The 12840-nt window shown below is 43.5% G+C and overlaps 1 protein-coding gene across 2 annotated transcripts in view; it reads left to right on the top strand.

The window, feature by feature from the left end:
• Positions 1-12840, top strand: part of USP46 (ubiquitin specific peptidase 46) — a 53961-nt gene that overhangs the window by 23315 nt on the left and 17806 nt on the right. For both annotated transcript variants that reach the window (XM_032851836.1, XM_032851844.1), the window contains exons 3-4: positions 2328-2541; positions 3950-4179. In XM_032851836.1, the coding sequence (XP_032707727.1) occupies positions 2328-2541; positions 3950-4179 (444 nt within the window). The remainder of the gene's footprint in view (positions 1-2327; positions 2542-3949; positions 4180-12840) is intronic.

Raw genomic sequence — 12840 nt, forward strand, 5'->3', positions numbered from 1 at the left:
AAAAAGGGTGTAATTATTGCCTTGTTGGGTTGGATTCTCATCCCGCCCCCCCCCCCCCCGCCAACTTACACGATTTCCTTTGTACACATAACTTTCGGAGCAGTTTTGTTAGACTTTATGTCCAGATCATCTTGTATCATCTGGACGAGCTCCTTGGGCAGTCTCTGTTTCAGTGCGCGTCAGTACAGCCAGAGTGTTAAAGGTGTTACCAGCTCATCCCCAGTAACTGTTTAAGCATGTAAGTTGATGGTGGTACTTAAAACAGAGGTGGGTCATGGGGGAGAACCGGGACCCGTGGATCGCAGAATTCCTTGGCCCCATTTTGTCTGTGCTTGGCAGTGGCTCCCTTGTGTGTGGCCATGCTTGGCAGGCTCTGCTTCCTTGGTAAGTTGATCCTAAGTACTAAGGCCATATTACCCGCTACCCTTGTGAGCTTTCTTCCTCACCAGATCCTTCCCCCTCTGGCACGGAGGTTTTCCACACACCAGGTGTTAACTCCTAAGTATCCGGTTTTTGGGAACAACGGCTATCAGCAGAATCTGCCCATACCCACGTGTTCTAAGTGGTAATTTCCACTGGGGAAGCTAGAAATGTTCTCAGTGAGTGAATGCCACGTGTGGCTCATGGAGAGAACATTGGCTTCGAAGTAATACGGACCGAATCTGAATTGTGCCTGTGCTGTTTCCTAGCTGTGTAGTCTCGAGCAAGTCACTTGGCCTCTCTGAGCCTTCATTTCCCCAGCTGTAAAGTGGAGACCATGCGACCTTTATTTCGTGGGTTATAGTGAAGGATTGGTGAGAGCTCCTAGTGAAGATCCTGATGGGAGTCTGAAACACACTGTGGACACTCCGTGAATGTTAGTTCCTTTTCTTTCCCGGGAGTCATCCCCTGGCTCTGCGCCAAGCGTTACTGAAGTGTGTCTAGGTCAGGGCGAGGCAGTGAGTCGAAGGGCAGAGGATGCACGGGAATATAGGGCGTTGTGTGGGCAAAACACTGACTCCTAATTTTATTAGCTTTTTCTAGTCATTATGCACAGGCCTCTGCTTAGCTCTGTGAAGATAGTTACTCAAGTTGTAAGAAATTCTGCCTTTGCTAGGGAATATACGAATGGGGAGAAAAGAATGAAGGCCATTTCCTAGTTTGTGGAAGTGTTGTGAGATTAAATGTATTAATAGCTTCATTTATGTTCACTTCGAATGGTAATTCATGAAAGTTCCAGCTTCTCTTTAAAAAGAGGTTTGTCTCCTGTTACATAATTGTGTCAAAGTAGATTAAAGTATGTAAAAATAGGAAATGTTCTATCTTAGCACACGTAGAAATGTCACATTAAGTATGGCGGAGCATCTGTTTCACTCTTGGGAAAGTGGCACACCAGCCAACAACCAGTCTTGAGAAGATGTTCATGTTCTATTTTAGTCTTACGCGGCGTCTTGAAATCTATGTTATTAATCTTGTGATTTCTTTAAAATTTTCCCTTTTCGTTTTCCTATGTGTGGAAAACTCTAAGGGGATAGCGATAGTCCTGGCTGTGTTCTGCTACAGAGTCGCAGTCTGTGGAAAACCAGTGAGACGATGGCGTTTTCCCTTTTTGATCATAATCTGAGTGTCCATGGTTCTTGAGAGGAACAAAATATGGTGTGGGTCCTCGTGTGAGTATGTAGGGGAGCAGGAACCGAGTGCTGTCGTGTTGGGACACTCGCCATCTTGGCAGAAACCAGATGGAGGGTGACTTAGGAGCTGGAGGGGAAGACGCTGGTGGGATGACCTAGGGGGGACCCCTCTTTGCCTCCATTGCTCTGGAGTAAGTGAGGACTTGTGCTGTGAAGCGATGAGCAGGGGCGCTAGAATCTTGACGGAGAAAAACTAAAGCAAGTTCCCGTGGAGTTAAGGGTATTTCACCTGAGCAAATGGTTCCTAGTTCCTGGGTTTCTTTCTGATGTGGATTTTTATTTTCTGTCCTAGTGGTTTCCATGTGTTTCAATGGGACCTCTCTTAGCTACTTACCTGGGTCGCCATATTATGTCCATTTTTCTTCCCAGCCCCCCTTTTAAGCACCACAAGGTCTCCTTAGATTTTTTTTTTTTTTTTTTTTTTTTTTTAAAAACCAAAGCTCATATCATTTTAGGGACTTTTATGGGCCGGAGAGGCCCCAGGTGGATGTAAATTTCATTCCTTTCCCTGGCGCTCAGATAGTCCCCGGTGTGGCGAGTGGTTTGCTAGTCTCTCATGTGGCGAGCAGGACGCTGCCCCTGGGGGATCTGGGCTGGTTCCCAGAGGGTGGGCTTCCTCGGACCGTGAGCTGAAGTGCCCCTGTTGTCCCTTGGCAGTTTGGAAACACGTGCTACTGTAACTCCGTGCTGCAGGCCTTGTACTTCTGCCGGCCGTTCCGGGAGAATGTGCTGGCATACAAGGCCCAGCAAAAAAAGAAGGAAAACTTACTGACGTGCCTGGCAGACCTCTTCCACAGCATCGCAACGCAGAAGAAGAAGGTTGGCGTGATCCCACCAAAGAAGTTCATCTCACGGCTGAGAAAAGAGAACGGTGAGTCCTGGGTTTAAGGGTCCGAAATACGAATTCATCGTTCTGTGGCTCCCGCAAAGGACTCTCCCCTCTGCTTTTTTTTTTTTTTTTTGAAAGGGAAAAAGAGTCTGGCCAACTCAAAAATCACTTTTTTTTTTTTTTTAAAAGAAGATGTAATTCTCCATTTCTACCCCACTAAGATAAGTCTGCATTAAAAAACATGCGTATAAATTCAGATCTATCATTCCATTTTGGAATGGTTTTTTATTTGTTCCACCTTGGGAGTTGTTTTTCTGGGTAGGACCTTTGTGAGAGAGAAATTGCCCAAGGCAGCCTTGTATGCAGAACGCAGGTAGGAATACATAGGTTGGTACAATAATCGAATAAAATAGTACTCATATAAACTTGTCATAAGTGATTAAAGTAGAAGTATATTTTCTAACCAGAGCCTTGCTGTTTTAAAAAGAATACCTCTGACTTTTGCCCAAGACAATTGAAGGATATTAAATTGGAATCTTTATATTATTAAAATGTCCTGCTGTCACCTGATTTTTTTTTTTCCCCCCTGGTTTTTCTATCTTCTTTTTCGGGAAAAGTGGTAGTAGAGATGAGCTTGTTCCAGAAGCTTCTCGTTGGTAATTTCTACGACTAGAAATAGTTGATACACAACTTGTATTTATCCTAGATTCCAGCCTTCCTGCAGCAGACTTGCACAGTTAATCAGATGTTTGTTTTGTAAAGTCTCATTTAATTTGATTGCTGTCTTTTAAAGTTGTTGTAGTTTATATGTACCAGAATAAAAATAATCTGAGCAGGAAGCAGAGCACTCCCGAGTCTCATCGCGAACATGATTAATAATGAAGTTTTCCAGCTGCGTTCGCCTCCTGATTGTTTGTCCTTATAGCAGGGAGCAGCAGGAGGCTTCTGGAATCCTTTGTATGTGGTTTCAGAACTCTGTCAGATACAGGGATCCCCCATCTCCCATATGTGTTTCCTTTAAGCTGCTTCCAGTCTGGGCCAGGGTTTAAGATGATCTTTGGGAAGAGACCCCAGTTGCTCTAGATAAATTGCAGAATGAATAATGGATCGTTGGCGGTCACACCATATTAAGTATTGATATTTTATCAGGGAGCATATGAAGTAATTTCTGGGGTTTTCTGTAGGATAAAAATTCTGGTTGCATTTTATATATGGGATGACTTTAGGGAGCTAGGGGAAGTGTAGTTCTTGGTGGGTGGTAGAAAAAAGGATAAAAAACAAAAATTCTTCCGAAGTTTACCCATTAAAGTTGCAGAATAGAGAAGGATATATGTGATACCTGTCCAGTTGACATTTCAGTATGAAAATTTGAAGTGTGCGCGTAAAATGAAGCGTTTCGTGTTTGCTTTTCAAGAACCGCAGATCGAACTAATGACCTTCTCTCTTCCAGATCTCTTTGATAACTACATGCAGCAGGATGCTCATGAGTTTTTAAATTATTTGCTAAACACCATTGCGGACATCCTGCAGGAGGAGAAGAAACAGGAAAAACAAAACGGAAAGTTAAAAAATGGCAACATGAATGAGCCAGCAGAGAGTAATAAACCGGAACTCACCTGGGTCCATGAGATTTTTCAGGGAACACTGACCAATGAAACTCGATGCTTGAACTGTGAAACTGTAAGCACTGGGAGGGTGTTCGTGGAGCTGGCATGGGCCTATTTGTCCGGGCTCTGCCGGGCATGAGTGTGCTGTGGGCTGTAGCACTGGCAGTTCTCTGCAGCAGATGCGGACGATTTTGCCAATGTCTGTGAGCCCCTGGGGCAAACTTTCGGAAGCGTGTCCCCATCCAGGGTGTCTCAGCTGGCTAAAGCAGACGGATGAGGGGAAAATCTCAAAAACTGAATTGCTGTGCGTCATGGGCAAATTGGAGGGTCCGTGAATTGACCTTCACCAGTTACCTTGAAAAGGGTTTGGTCACTCAGAGGTCATGTGAGACGTAGACTAAACCATCCCCCCAACTTAAAGGAATCAGGTGTGGGTTGGTGAACTTGAAGTTGGAAGTCGGGCTTGGCTTTTGATTCCGCCACAGTTCGCTGGGCGTGCGGGCGAGTCCCTCCCAGTGCCGTTGCCAGGGCCGGGGAGGGGTGTGGAGGGGTGGCTCATGTGTTTGGATGAGTCTGGCACACGGTAGGCTCTTCCTGTAGTCGAATTCGAAGACACGGTCTCCAGAGCATGAATGACTTGGGATATCACTTTTGCTTGGTGTCTTTGATTTAACCCTATGAGTGGCCTCATCCTTTGGTGGTTAAAAGCCCACTTTAGATCCAGGCTGCTGAGTTCGTATGCTGGTTGTGCCAAGCCTTAGTTACGGGACCCTGGGCGTATTTATTATTCAGCCTCTCTGTCTTCACTCTCCTCATCTGTAAATTGGGTACCATGAGAGCACCTTTGTCATCGAGTCGTTTGGGAGGATGAAATGAGTTAATAGTTGGAAAGCAAACAGAGCCTGTGTGCCAGTGCTTGGCACATAGCAAATATGCAATGAATTGTCAGCTCTTATTATGTGCTGTAACTACTAACAACATAGCAAGTCTGAGTTCATAAGCAATCTCTCCGTTTCTTCACATCGCTCAGAAAAATTCTGTAGGATTGTGCACCTTTATGGAGGAGGGAGAGAGTACCTCTCATTAGTTTCTGCAAAGAAACTAGGACCCAGAAATGATTAAGAAATGTGGATTTGAGTGGGAAGCTCTTTGGTTTTTTGGCAGTCTTTCTCCTGTCCTTTTAAACAGTTTTTGAATCAACGTTCTGATTTGTTCATTGTAGAAACAGCTAGAAAACATAGCTAAGCAAAAAGAGAAAGAAGAGGGTAAAAGTTACCAGTAATCTCCCCACCCCGAGATGATGAATTTGTAACATTTTCTAAAAATTGAGATCACATTTGCCCAGAGAGAACCACTTGAACATTTTGAGATATATCCTGCCAAAACATTTTCTACACATACTTTTCTATCTAGAGATCTTTCCTCCCTCCCTTTTCCTTCTGTCCCTTTATATTTTATATTCCAGTAAAATCCAAATGAGTACAGAAGTAGAAGAGTAGAGTAAATCCCATATGGGCATTACTACGACTGTTAACACGCCGGCCCATCTCGATCATTTCTTGTTTCATGCCTCCTCCCCCACCCTTGCCAACCTGGTCATTTTTAAGCAAATCTCAGAAAACTCATCATTTCATTTATAGTTTCTTCACCACTTTGTTAGAGATCTCTAAAAGGTAAGACATCTTTTTTTTTTAAACAAAAGTACTTTACCATTATCACACCTAAAAATAATTCCTTTACATCATTATTCACTTAGTGTTCGGGTTTTTCTGATTATGCCATTTTTTTTTTTAAGCAGTTGGTTCATTCACATAAGGATCTAAACATCATTCACACACTGCCTCCCGCCAGTTCTGTCTCAGTCTAGAAGTTGCCGCCCACTGCTCCCCCTCCCTTCCTTTGTTCCTTGCATTTTAGTTATTGAAGAAATCATGTTTGTCCTGTAGAATTTCCCACATTCTGGAAGCATCCTGTGGCATTAACAGGTACAGTAAAATGGCAGTATGTTTCTGCCGTCCTACTCTGTCTGTATTTAACCCTCTTGTTTTATATTCCTTTTCCTTTCTTGCCACCTTTTGTATCCGTGATACTATTTATTTATTTATTTATTTGTGCAACTGCGGTATTGTTAGTTCCAGATTGTCTTAGCGTTTACTCTAGAGACTGCCATATACATCTTTGCCTTAGTTAATTTTTTTTTTTACCACTTCCCCAGCATTGCTAGACTTTGTGGACTACTTCACTTCCTTTTCCTTCTTTTGTTTTATTGCTTTGTGATGAACTCGTGTCTTTTAGCATTTAATATGTTTTAAATCCATTGCAGTTTTTTATTCTTCTTGATACCGAATGTATTTTTAGCCCAACTTCACTCCCTTTTAAACATTAAAATCAGGTCTATATTGTAAATATTATAATTTGCAGATTTATAGTCTTTTTTTTTTCTTTCTTTCTTCCCTCTTTTTGATAAGGGAGGATTCGTTCCTTGGCACCGTCTTCACCTCAGCTCTTGAACCTGCTCCTTCGTCAGGTTCTGCGTGTTGTGTCTTTTCTCCATCCTCCACTTCTCTCAGTCCCCACGGCTCACACCCTGGCGCAGCATCCCCTGCCGCCCCCACCAGCTCTTCACTGCCAGTCTCAGCTGAATTGCAGTAACCTCTTGCTGGATTTTCTGCCCTTTCTCATGCCTCCTCCATGTTACTGTCCTGTCCAACTAGTAACAGTCTGTCTGTTCTTTGAATATTTGGTGAACTTGAGACTTAGTTTATTGAGTATTTGGTGAACTTGTAACTCAAATGCATCATTCAGTTTGGCTTGTTTTTTGTCTTCATGTGAATGAAATAATACAATATGTATTCTTCCGTGTACTGTGTTTTGGTTTTGCTTTCCTGTCGAGTGTCCCTTGTGGGATTCAGTTGTGCTGTTGCGGGATGCAGTCATTCATTTTCATTGCTGTATAGTAGTCCATGCGTGAATAGGAGCCAATCCACTAGTTCATCTCACTTTTGGTGGATATTTGATTGTTTCCAGTTTGGGGCAGCCATGAGCAATGCTGCTATGAACATTCCAGTTCATATAATCCAGTGTACGTAAATCTATCTCTCTATGTATATTTTTCTCTATATATATATTTTTTTAGGTACTATGGTATGCTTATCAGAAAACTTCTTGTCCCGTTTTACACATGGAGCGTATGATCATTATTTCTCCACATTGTTGTCTATACCTACTATTCTTAGATGGCTTCACTTTGGGTAATATGGTGGCTGTGGAGCTGAGTCTTAATTTCATTCTGTAAGTACCCCTCCCCGCACCCCGCCTCAACCTGCTGTGTAAAAGCACGGATACCGAGGATGCAGTGAGAGCCTTGCCTTTCTGGAACTTTGATGTGGAAGGCAGACCTTAACAACAAAAGGAATAGTGAGTTTTGTCACGACGATTGTAAAATGGTGTGAAGGAGGGGTACAGAGTCCCCTGTGAGGTTATGGCACAGGAGCCAGAACACTGGGGCGGCGGTTTCTGTGGTTGGCCAAGAAGCCTGCAGCAGACAGTGTAGCTGGGCCATCCTTTTCGGCTGTCACAGAAATTAACGTGGTTACTAAAGCCATTCTGTGGAAAACTTGGTAGGAGTTTTCAGGAAGGCTCACACGAGAGGCTTAGTCACCTCTGTAGTTTCTTTTTTTAATCTGTGAACAGGTTATTCGATCCCAACAATTGCAAACAATGCGCCCTCAAATAGTTGGGTGGCAGAAACTCTCACCAGCCTGTCACTTTCCTGGAGGGCTACCCTCACATGTGACGCTTGGACCCAGAGATTCCCTTCAAAACTTCGGGGTGATGGCGGGGCACCTGGGTGGCTCAGCCAGTTAAGTGTCTGCCTTCAGCTCGGGTCATGATCTCAGAGCTTCTCCCTCTCCCTCTGCTGCTTGTTATAATGGGATTCCAGCCATTAAAAACACTTGCTTTGTGGAAGTAAGAGCAAATATATGAGTCCGTCTTTATGGAGGATGGCACACTCTGAAAAACCTGTAATTTTTAATTTTTTTTTTAAGATTTTATTTATTTGAAAGAAAGAGAGCCTGAGCGAGGGAAAGGCAGAGGGAGAAGCAGACTCCCCACTGAGCAGGGAGTCCATCGTGGGGCTCGATCCCAGGACTCTGGGATCATGATCAGAGCTGAAGGCGGATGCTTAACCAACTGAGCCACCCGGGTGCTCCTGTATTTTTTTGTCTCTTCAAGGGATTAGACGAGGCAGGAGTTTTCTCAGGAGCTACTTAGGTCATCACCTCCATTTCTTAGATCCTTTAACTGGATGGCTTCCTAGGAGTCATCCAATCCTTCCCTGCCAGTGCTTGCGTCCCTTCTGTGACATCCTAGCCAGTCGGTCACCAGCATCTGCTGTCCTCTGGCCGGAGATGGGGAACTCAATCTCCTGGCAAAGCATTCCGTTTTTAGAAAGCTCTAATTGTTAGGCAGGCCCACTACTTTCGAAGAAAATACATAGCCTGCAGGCTGTTTTTGAGGACTTAATGTAAAAGAAGACCTAACATTTAAGTTTTCCTTCACAGAGTGAGAAATATGGGTCCCCCCTTGAGTAATGTCTGGCCCGAGGCAAACAGCCTTTAGATGGTGCTTCTGTGGCAGCGTGCGATCTCACAGTGGGATTCCGCTGCGTGAGGTCCTGAGCTGCTCGTTAGCCCTTGGGGGAGCAGGGGGCCTTGCCACCATAGCCAGCTCACCCGCCGGTTCCTGCAGTTGTGCAAAGCTCTTTGTGCCAGCCTTCATGCTTTCCGGAAACATGAATTTTTTTCTTCTTGGTCTCACCCTTTGTAAATGTTGCTGGTGATTGCAGTGCAAATGTCAACCGAGCGATTTATGGAGACGAACAGTTTCACTCTGCAATACACTTGCAGAGACTGTTTTAAGGGGGTGATTCAGTACACACTCGCCCATGTAACCTTGATCAGGGTGCTTCAGGTTGCAGCATGGGGACTTCCCCTAGCCTCGGTGCTCCTTCGGTTGTTCCTCTCACGGTTCAAGATTGAGGGGCCACTTGGAGCTTATTTTGTTGTGGTGCTTGTTGTTAATTTCCCCCCTTTCCATGTAAGCTGAGTTTCTGCTTTGTAAACCTGTGGCTTTTAGTGCTTCCCGGAGGCTTTAAGGCACATTTAAATCTATCAGTGGAGCCAAAGTCGGTCTAAGGAGCTGCTTTATTAGGTGCCAATTGTACGGCTCCTCCTTGCTGCATTTGCAGAGGTTAAAATGGATTTAGTAGAGCTTCTGAGCCCTTTAGAGATGAGGAGTGCGGACGGGCGATGTGGCCAGGTGAGTTCACTGAGCCGTGACTCTGCGTCGTCCCTCAGGTGGGCTGTTGTTCCCACCTTCCCTAAGCCCACTGCTCTGTCACGCTGCTCTGAGACAGCACATTTTCAGTTCCTGGCTGATCATCGTGCAGCAGCCGCCTGGCCATCTTTTCTGCTGCGCCAAGCAAAGGAGTCTGGGGATTCGAAGCACATTTGAATATGATGTTAATTACTCAGGACCTCAGGAAAGCTCATGATTTGTATGTATGTCCCACATACTTATTTGTCCTATTAGTTGATTTGTAATTAATTAAATAAAAGGAAAAACATGTAGAGTCACTTAATTTTCCTAGATACCTTTTAAGCTAGTTTTGGGGGAACTCCATGCCCAGAACTGGGGAGAAGAAAGAATAAGACGTAGCCCTTGCTTGCTGAGAGTATTGGAGTCTTAGTGACATATATGTTTCCTTGGAGACAAGCTGTATTTTCACTTAGACCAGAATGAGATCCTTGTGTGTGGGAAGAAAATGGTTTCATTATCTGGCAGCTTTCTGGAGAGACAGAAAGGCAAAAAAGAAATAGAAAAAAAAAATTGCTCGATCACCCATTGTTTTTGACTGTGTCAGTCTGAGTCAGAGGGAGAGAAAAATCCTAATGGAAGGGTTTAGAGCCCCATGTTCAAATCTGCCAAGGGGGTGGTCTCCTGAGTGGTGTTTGCTCACACTCTAAATTCTAGAAGCAGCTGACATTGGGCACTAGGGGAAGTTACAGTAACTTTTTTCGTTCAGTTAATTAGGTTTGTACCTTTTTCCCTTCCCTAGAATAATTAAGAAGAGAAAAGATTTGTGTGCAGCAGGAGACAATTTTACCCTTCCGGTAAAAGCTTTCCTAGAACCTGATCCTCGCTCTCTAAGTGACATTATGACTTCAGTTGGCTCTGATCCTTTTATTTTCTCCTAGAGAAGGACCATTTAGGTTTAATAAGTTTTACTTATTAAAAAATACAATACCTATGGATTATCTTTTACAAATCGGACACAGGAATGTATAAAAAGAAAATCGTTTATAATTCTGCTATCAGATGCCACCATTGGCTATTAGAAATCTTTCCATTTGTTCAGTTACATGGTCATGCATTTAGTAAATATTTATTGGGTCCCCACTAAATGCTGGAAATTATTTTATGCACAAAGGATGTAGCATTTAAAACAAACAGAAGGGGCGCCTGGGTGGCTTAGTCAATTTAGTGACGGCCTTTGGCTCTGGTCATGATCACAGGGTCCTGGGATCGAGCCCCACATCGGGCTCCCTGCTCAGCAGAGAGCCTGCCTCTCCCTCTGCCTGCTGCTCTGCCTACTTGTGCTCTCTTGCTCTCTGTTAAATAAATAAATAAATAAATAAAATCTTAAAAAAAAAAAAAAAAAACAACACAGAAAAGGTAGTCCCTACTCTTCTGTTTACCAAATATGCACATTTAAAGCTACACGTTTTCCTTTAAGCACTGCTTTAGCCGCATCCCACAGATTCTGATTTTTCTTCATCGTTAGTTCAAAATGTTTTCTAATTTTTCTTGTGCTTTTTTCCCATGATCCATGTATTACTTAGAAGTATGTTCTTTAACTTGCAATTATTTAGGATTTTCCTAGATAGCTTAATTTGATTGACTTCAGATTTAATTCTGTGTGGCTAGGGAATACATTCTGTATTGTTTCAGTCTTTTAAAATTTACGGTGACATGTTTCATATCCCAACACATGGATTATCCCAGTAAGTGTACTTTAAAACAAGGTCTCTCAACCTTGGAACTCTTACTATTTAAAGTCAGATCATTCTTTGTTGTGTGTTCCTGCCCTGCCCATCATAGGATGCTTAGCAACTTCTAGCATACCTACTAGACACCAGTAGCAGCCCCCAGGAGGTGACAGCAGAAATGTGTCCAGACATTACCGAATGTCCCTCGGAAGGAAAAGTTTCCCTTGCTGAGAACCCCGGGGTTGAACAGAATATATACTTTGTAATACTTTGTAGCTACAGAGTTCTTCAGATTTCCCGTGTTTTCCTTGATTTCCCCCTAGTCTTTCTGTTAGTTGCTGAGAAAGAGCTATTAAATGATTGTGGGGGGCGCCTGGGGGGCGCAGTTGATTATGCATCCGGACTCTTGGTTTCACCTCAGGTTGTGAGACTGAGCCCGTTGTTGGGGTCCACGCTCAGCGAGGAGCCTGCTTCAGAGTCTTTGTCCCTCTGCCCCTCCCACTCATGCCGTGTCTCTTTCTCAAATAAATAAACCTTAAAAAAAACTTAACTACAATTGTGGGATAATTTTATTTCTTCCTCTAATTCTGTCAGTTTTTGCTTCATGAACCTTTTACCTTTTTTTTTTTTTTTTTAAAGATTATTTAAGAGAGAGGGGCAGGTGCCTGGGCGGCTCAGTGGGTTAAAGCCTATGCCTTCGGCTCAGGTCATAATCCCAGGGTCCTGGGATCGAGCCCCACATCGGGCTCTCTGCTCAGCAGGGAACCTGCTTCCTCCTCTCTCTCTGCCTGCTCCTCTGCCTACTTGTGATCTCTATCTGTCCAATAAATAAATAAAATCTTTAAAAAAAAAAAAAGATTATTTAAGAGAGAGAGAGAGCAGGGGGAGGGGCAGAGAGAGGGAGAGAGACTCCTGAGTCAGACTCTCCACGGAGCAGGGAGCCCAATGAGAGGCTTGATCCCAGGACCCCGAGACCATGACCTGGGCCAGAATCAGGAGTTAGCCGCTCAGCTGACTGAGCCAGCCACCCAGGCACCCCGCCTTTTTTTTTTTTTTTTTTAAGATTTATTTATCTTAGAGCATGAGTTGGGGGTTGGGGAGGAGAAAGAATCACAGATTTCCCCACTTAGTGTGGAGCCTGACAAGACAACACAGGGCTCAGTCTCATAACCCATGAGATCCCGACCTGAGCCAAAATCCTGAGTCGGTCACTCAACCGACTGAGCCACCCCAGCGCCCCTCTTACTTTTTAAAAAAACAGCTTTATTGATGTATAGCTCATATGCCATAAAGTTCATCCTTTCAGTAATTTTTAAAGTAATGTGGTGAGTTGTACAGCTATCATCATAATCCAATTTTTTCTAATTTTTATTGGAATCCATATTGCAGTTTTAAAACATTTAAAACATTTCTGTTACCCCAGTACGATCCCTTGCACCCAGCCAATAATCTCTGTTGCAAGCCTCAGGCCACCACTCATGTTTATTCCATTAATGTTTAATGTAGTTACTGGTATGGGTGGGTTTGGGGCTCCCACTTTATTATTTGTTTTCTATTCATTTCCCCTCATTTTTTTTGTTTTTATGTTCCTCCTCCTTTGCTTTTTTTGAAAAAATATTAACATATATACATATATATTTGTATAAACAGTTCCATTTTAGTCTTCCTCTTAATATGTATTT

The sequence above is a fragment of the Lontra canadensis genome, unplaced genomic scaffold (genome assembly GCF_010015895.1).
Source record: "Lontra canadensis isolate GAN:19392208 unplaced genomic scaffold, GSC_riverotter_1.0 scaffold1, whole genome shotgun sequence".
Taxonomy (NCBI): Eukaryota; Metazoa; Chordata; class Mammalia; order Carnivora; family Mustelidae; genus Lontra; species Lontra canadensis.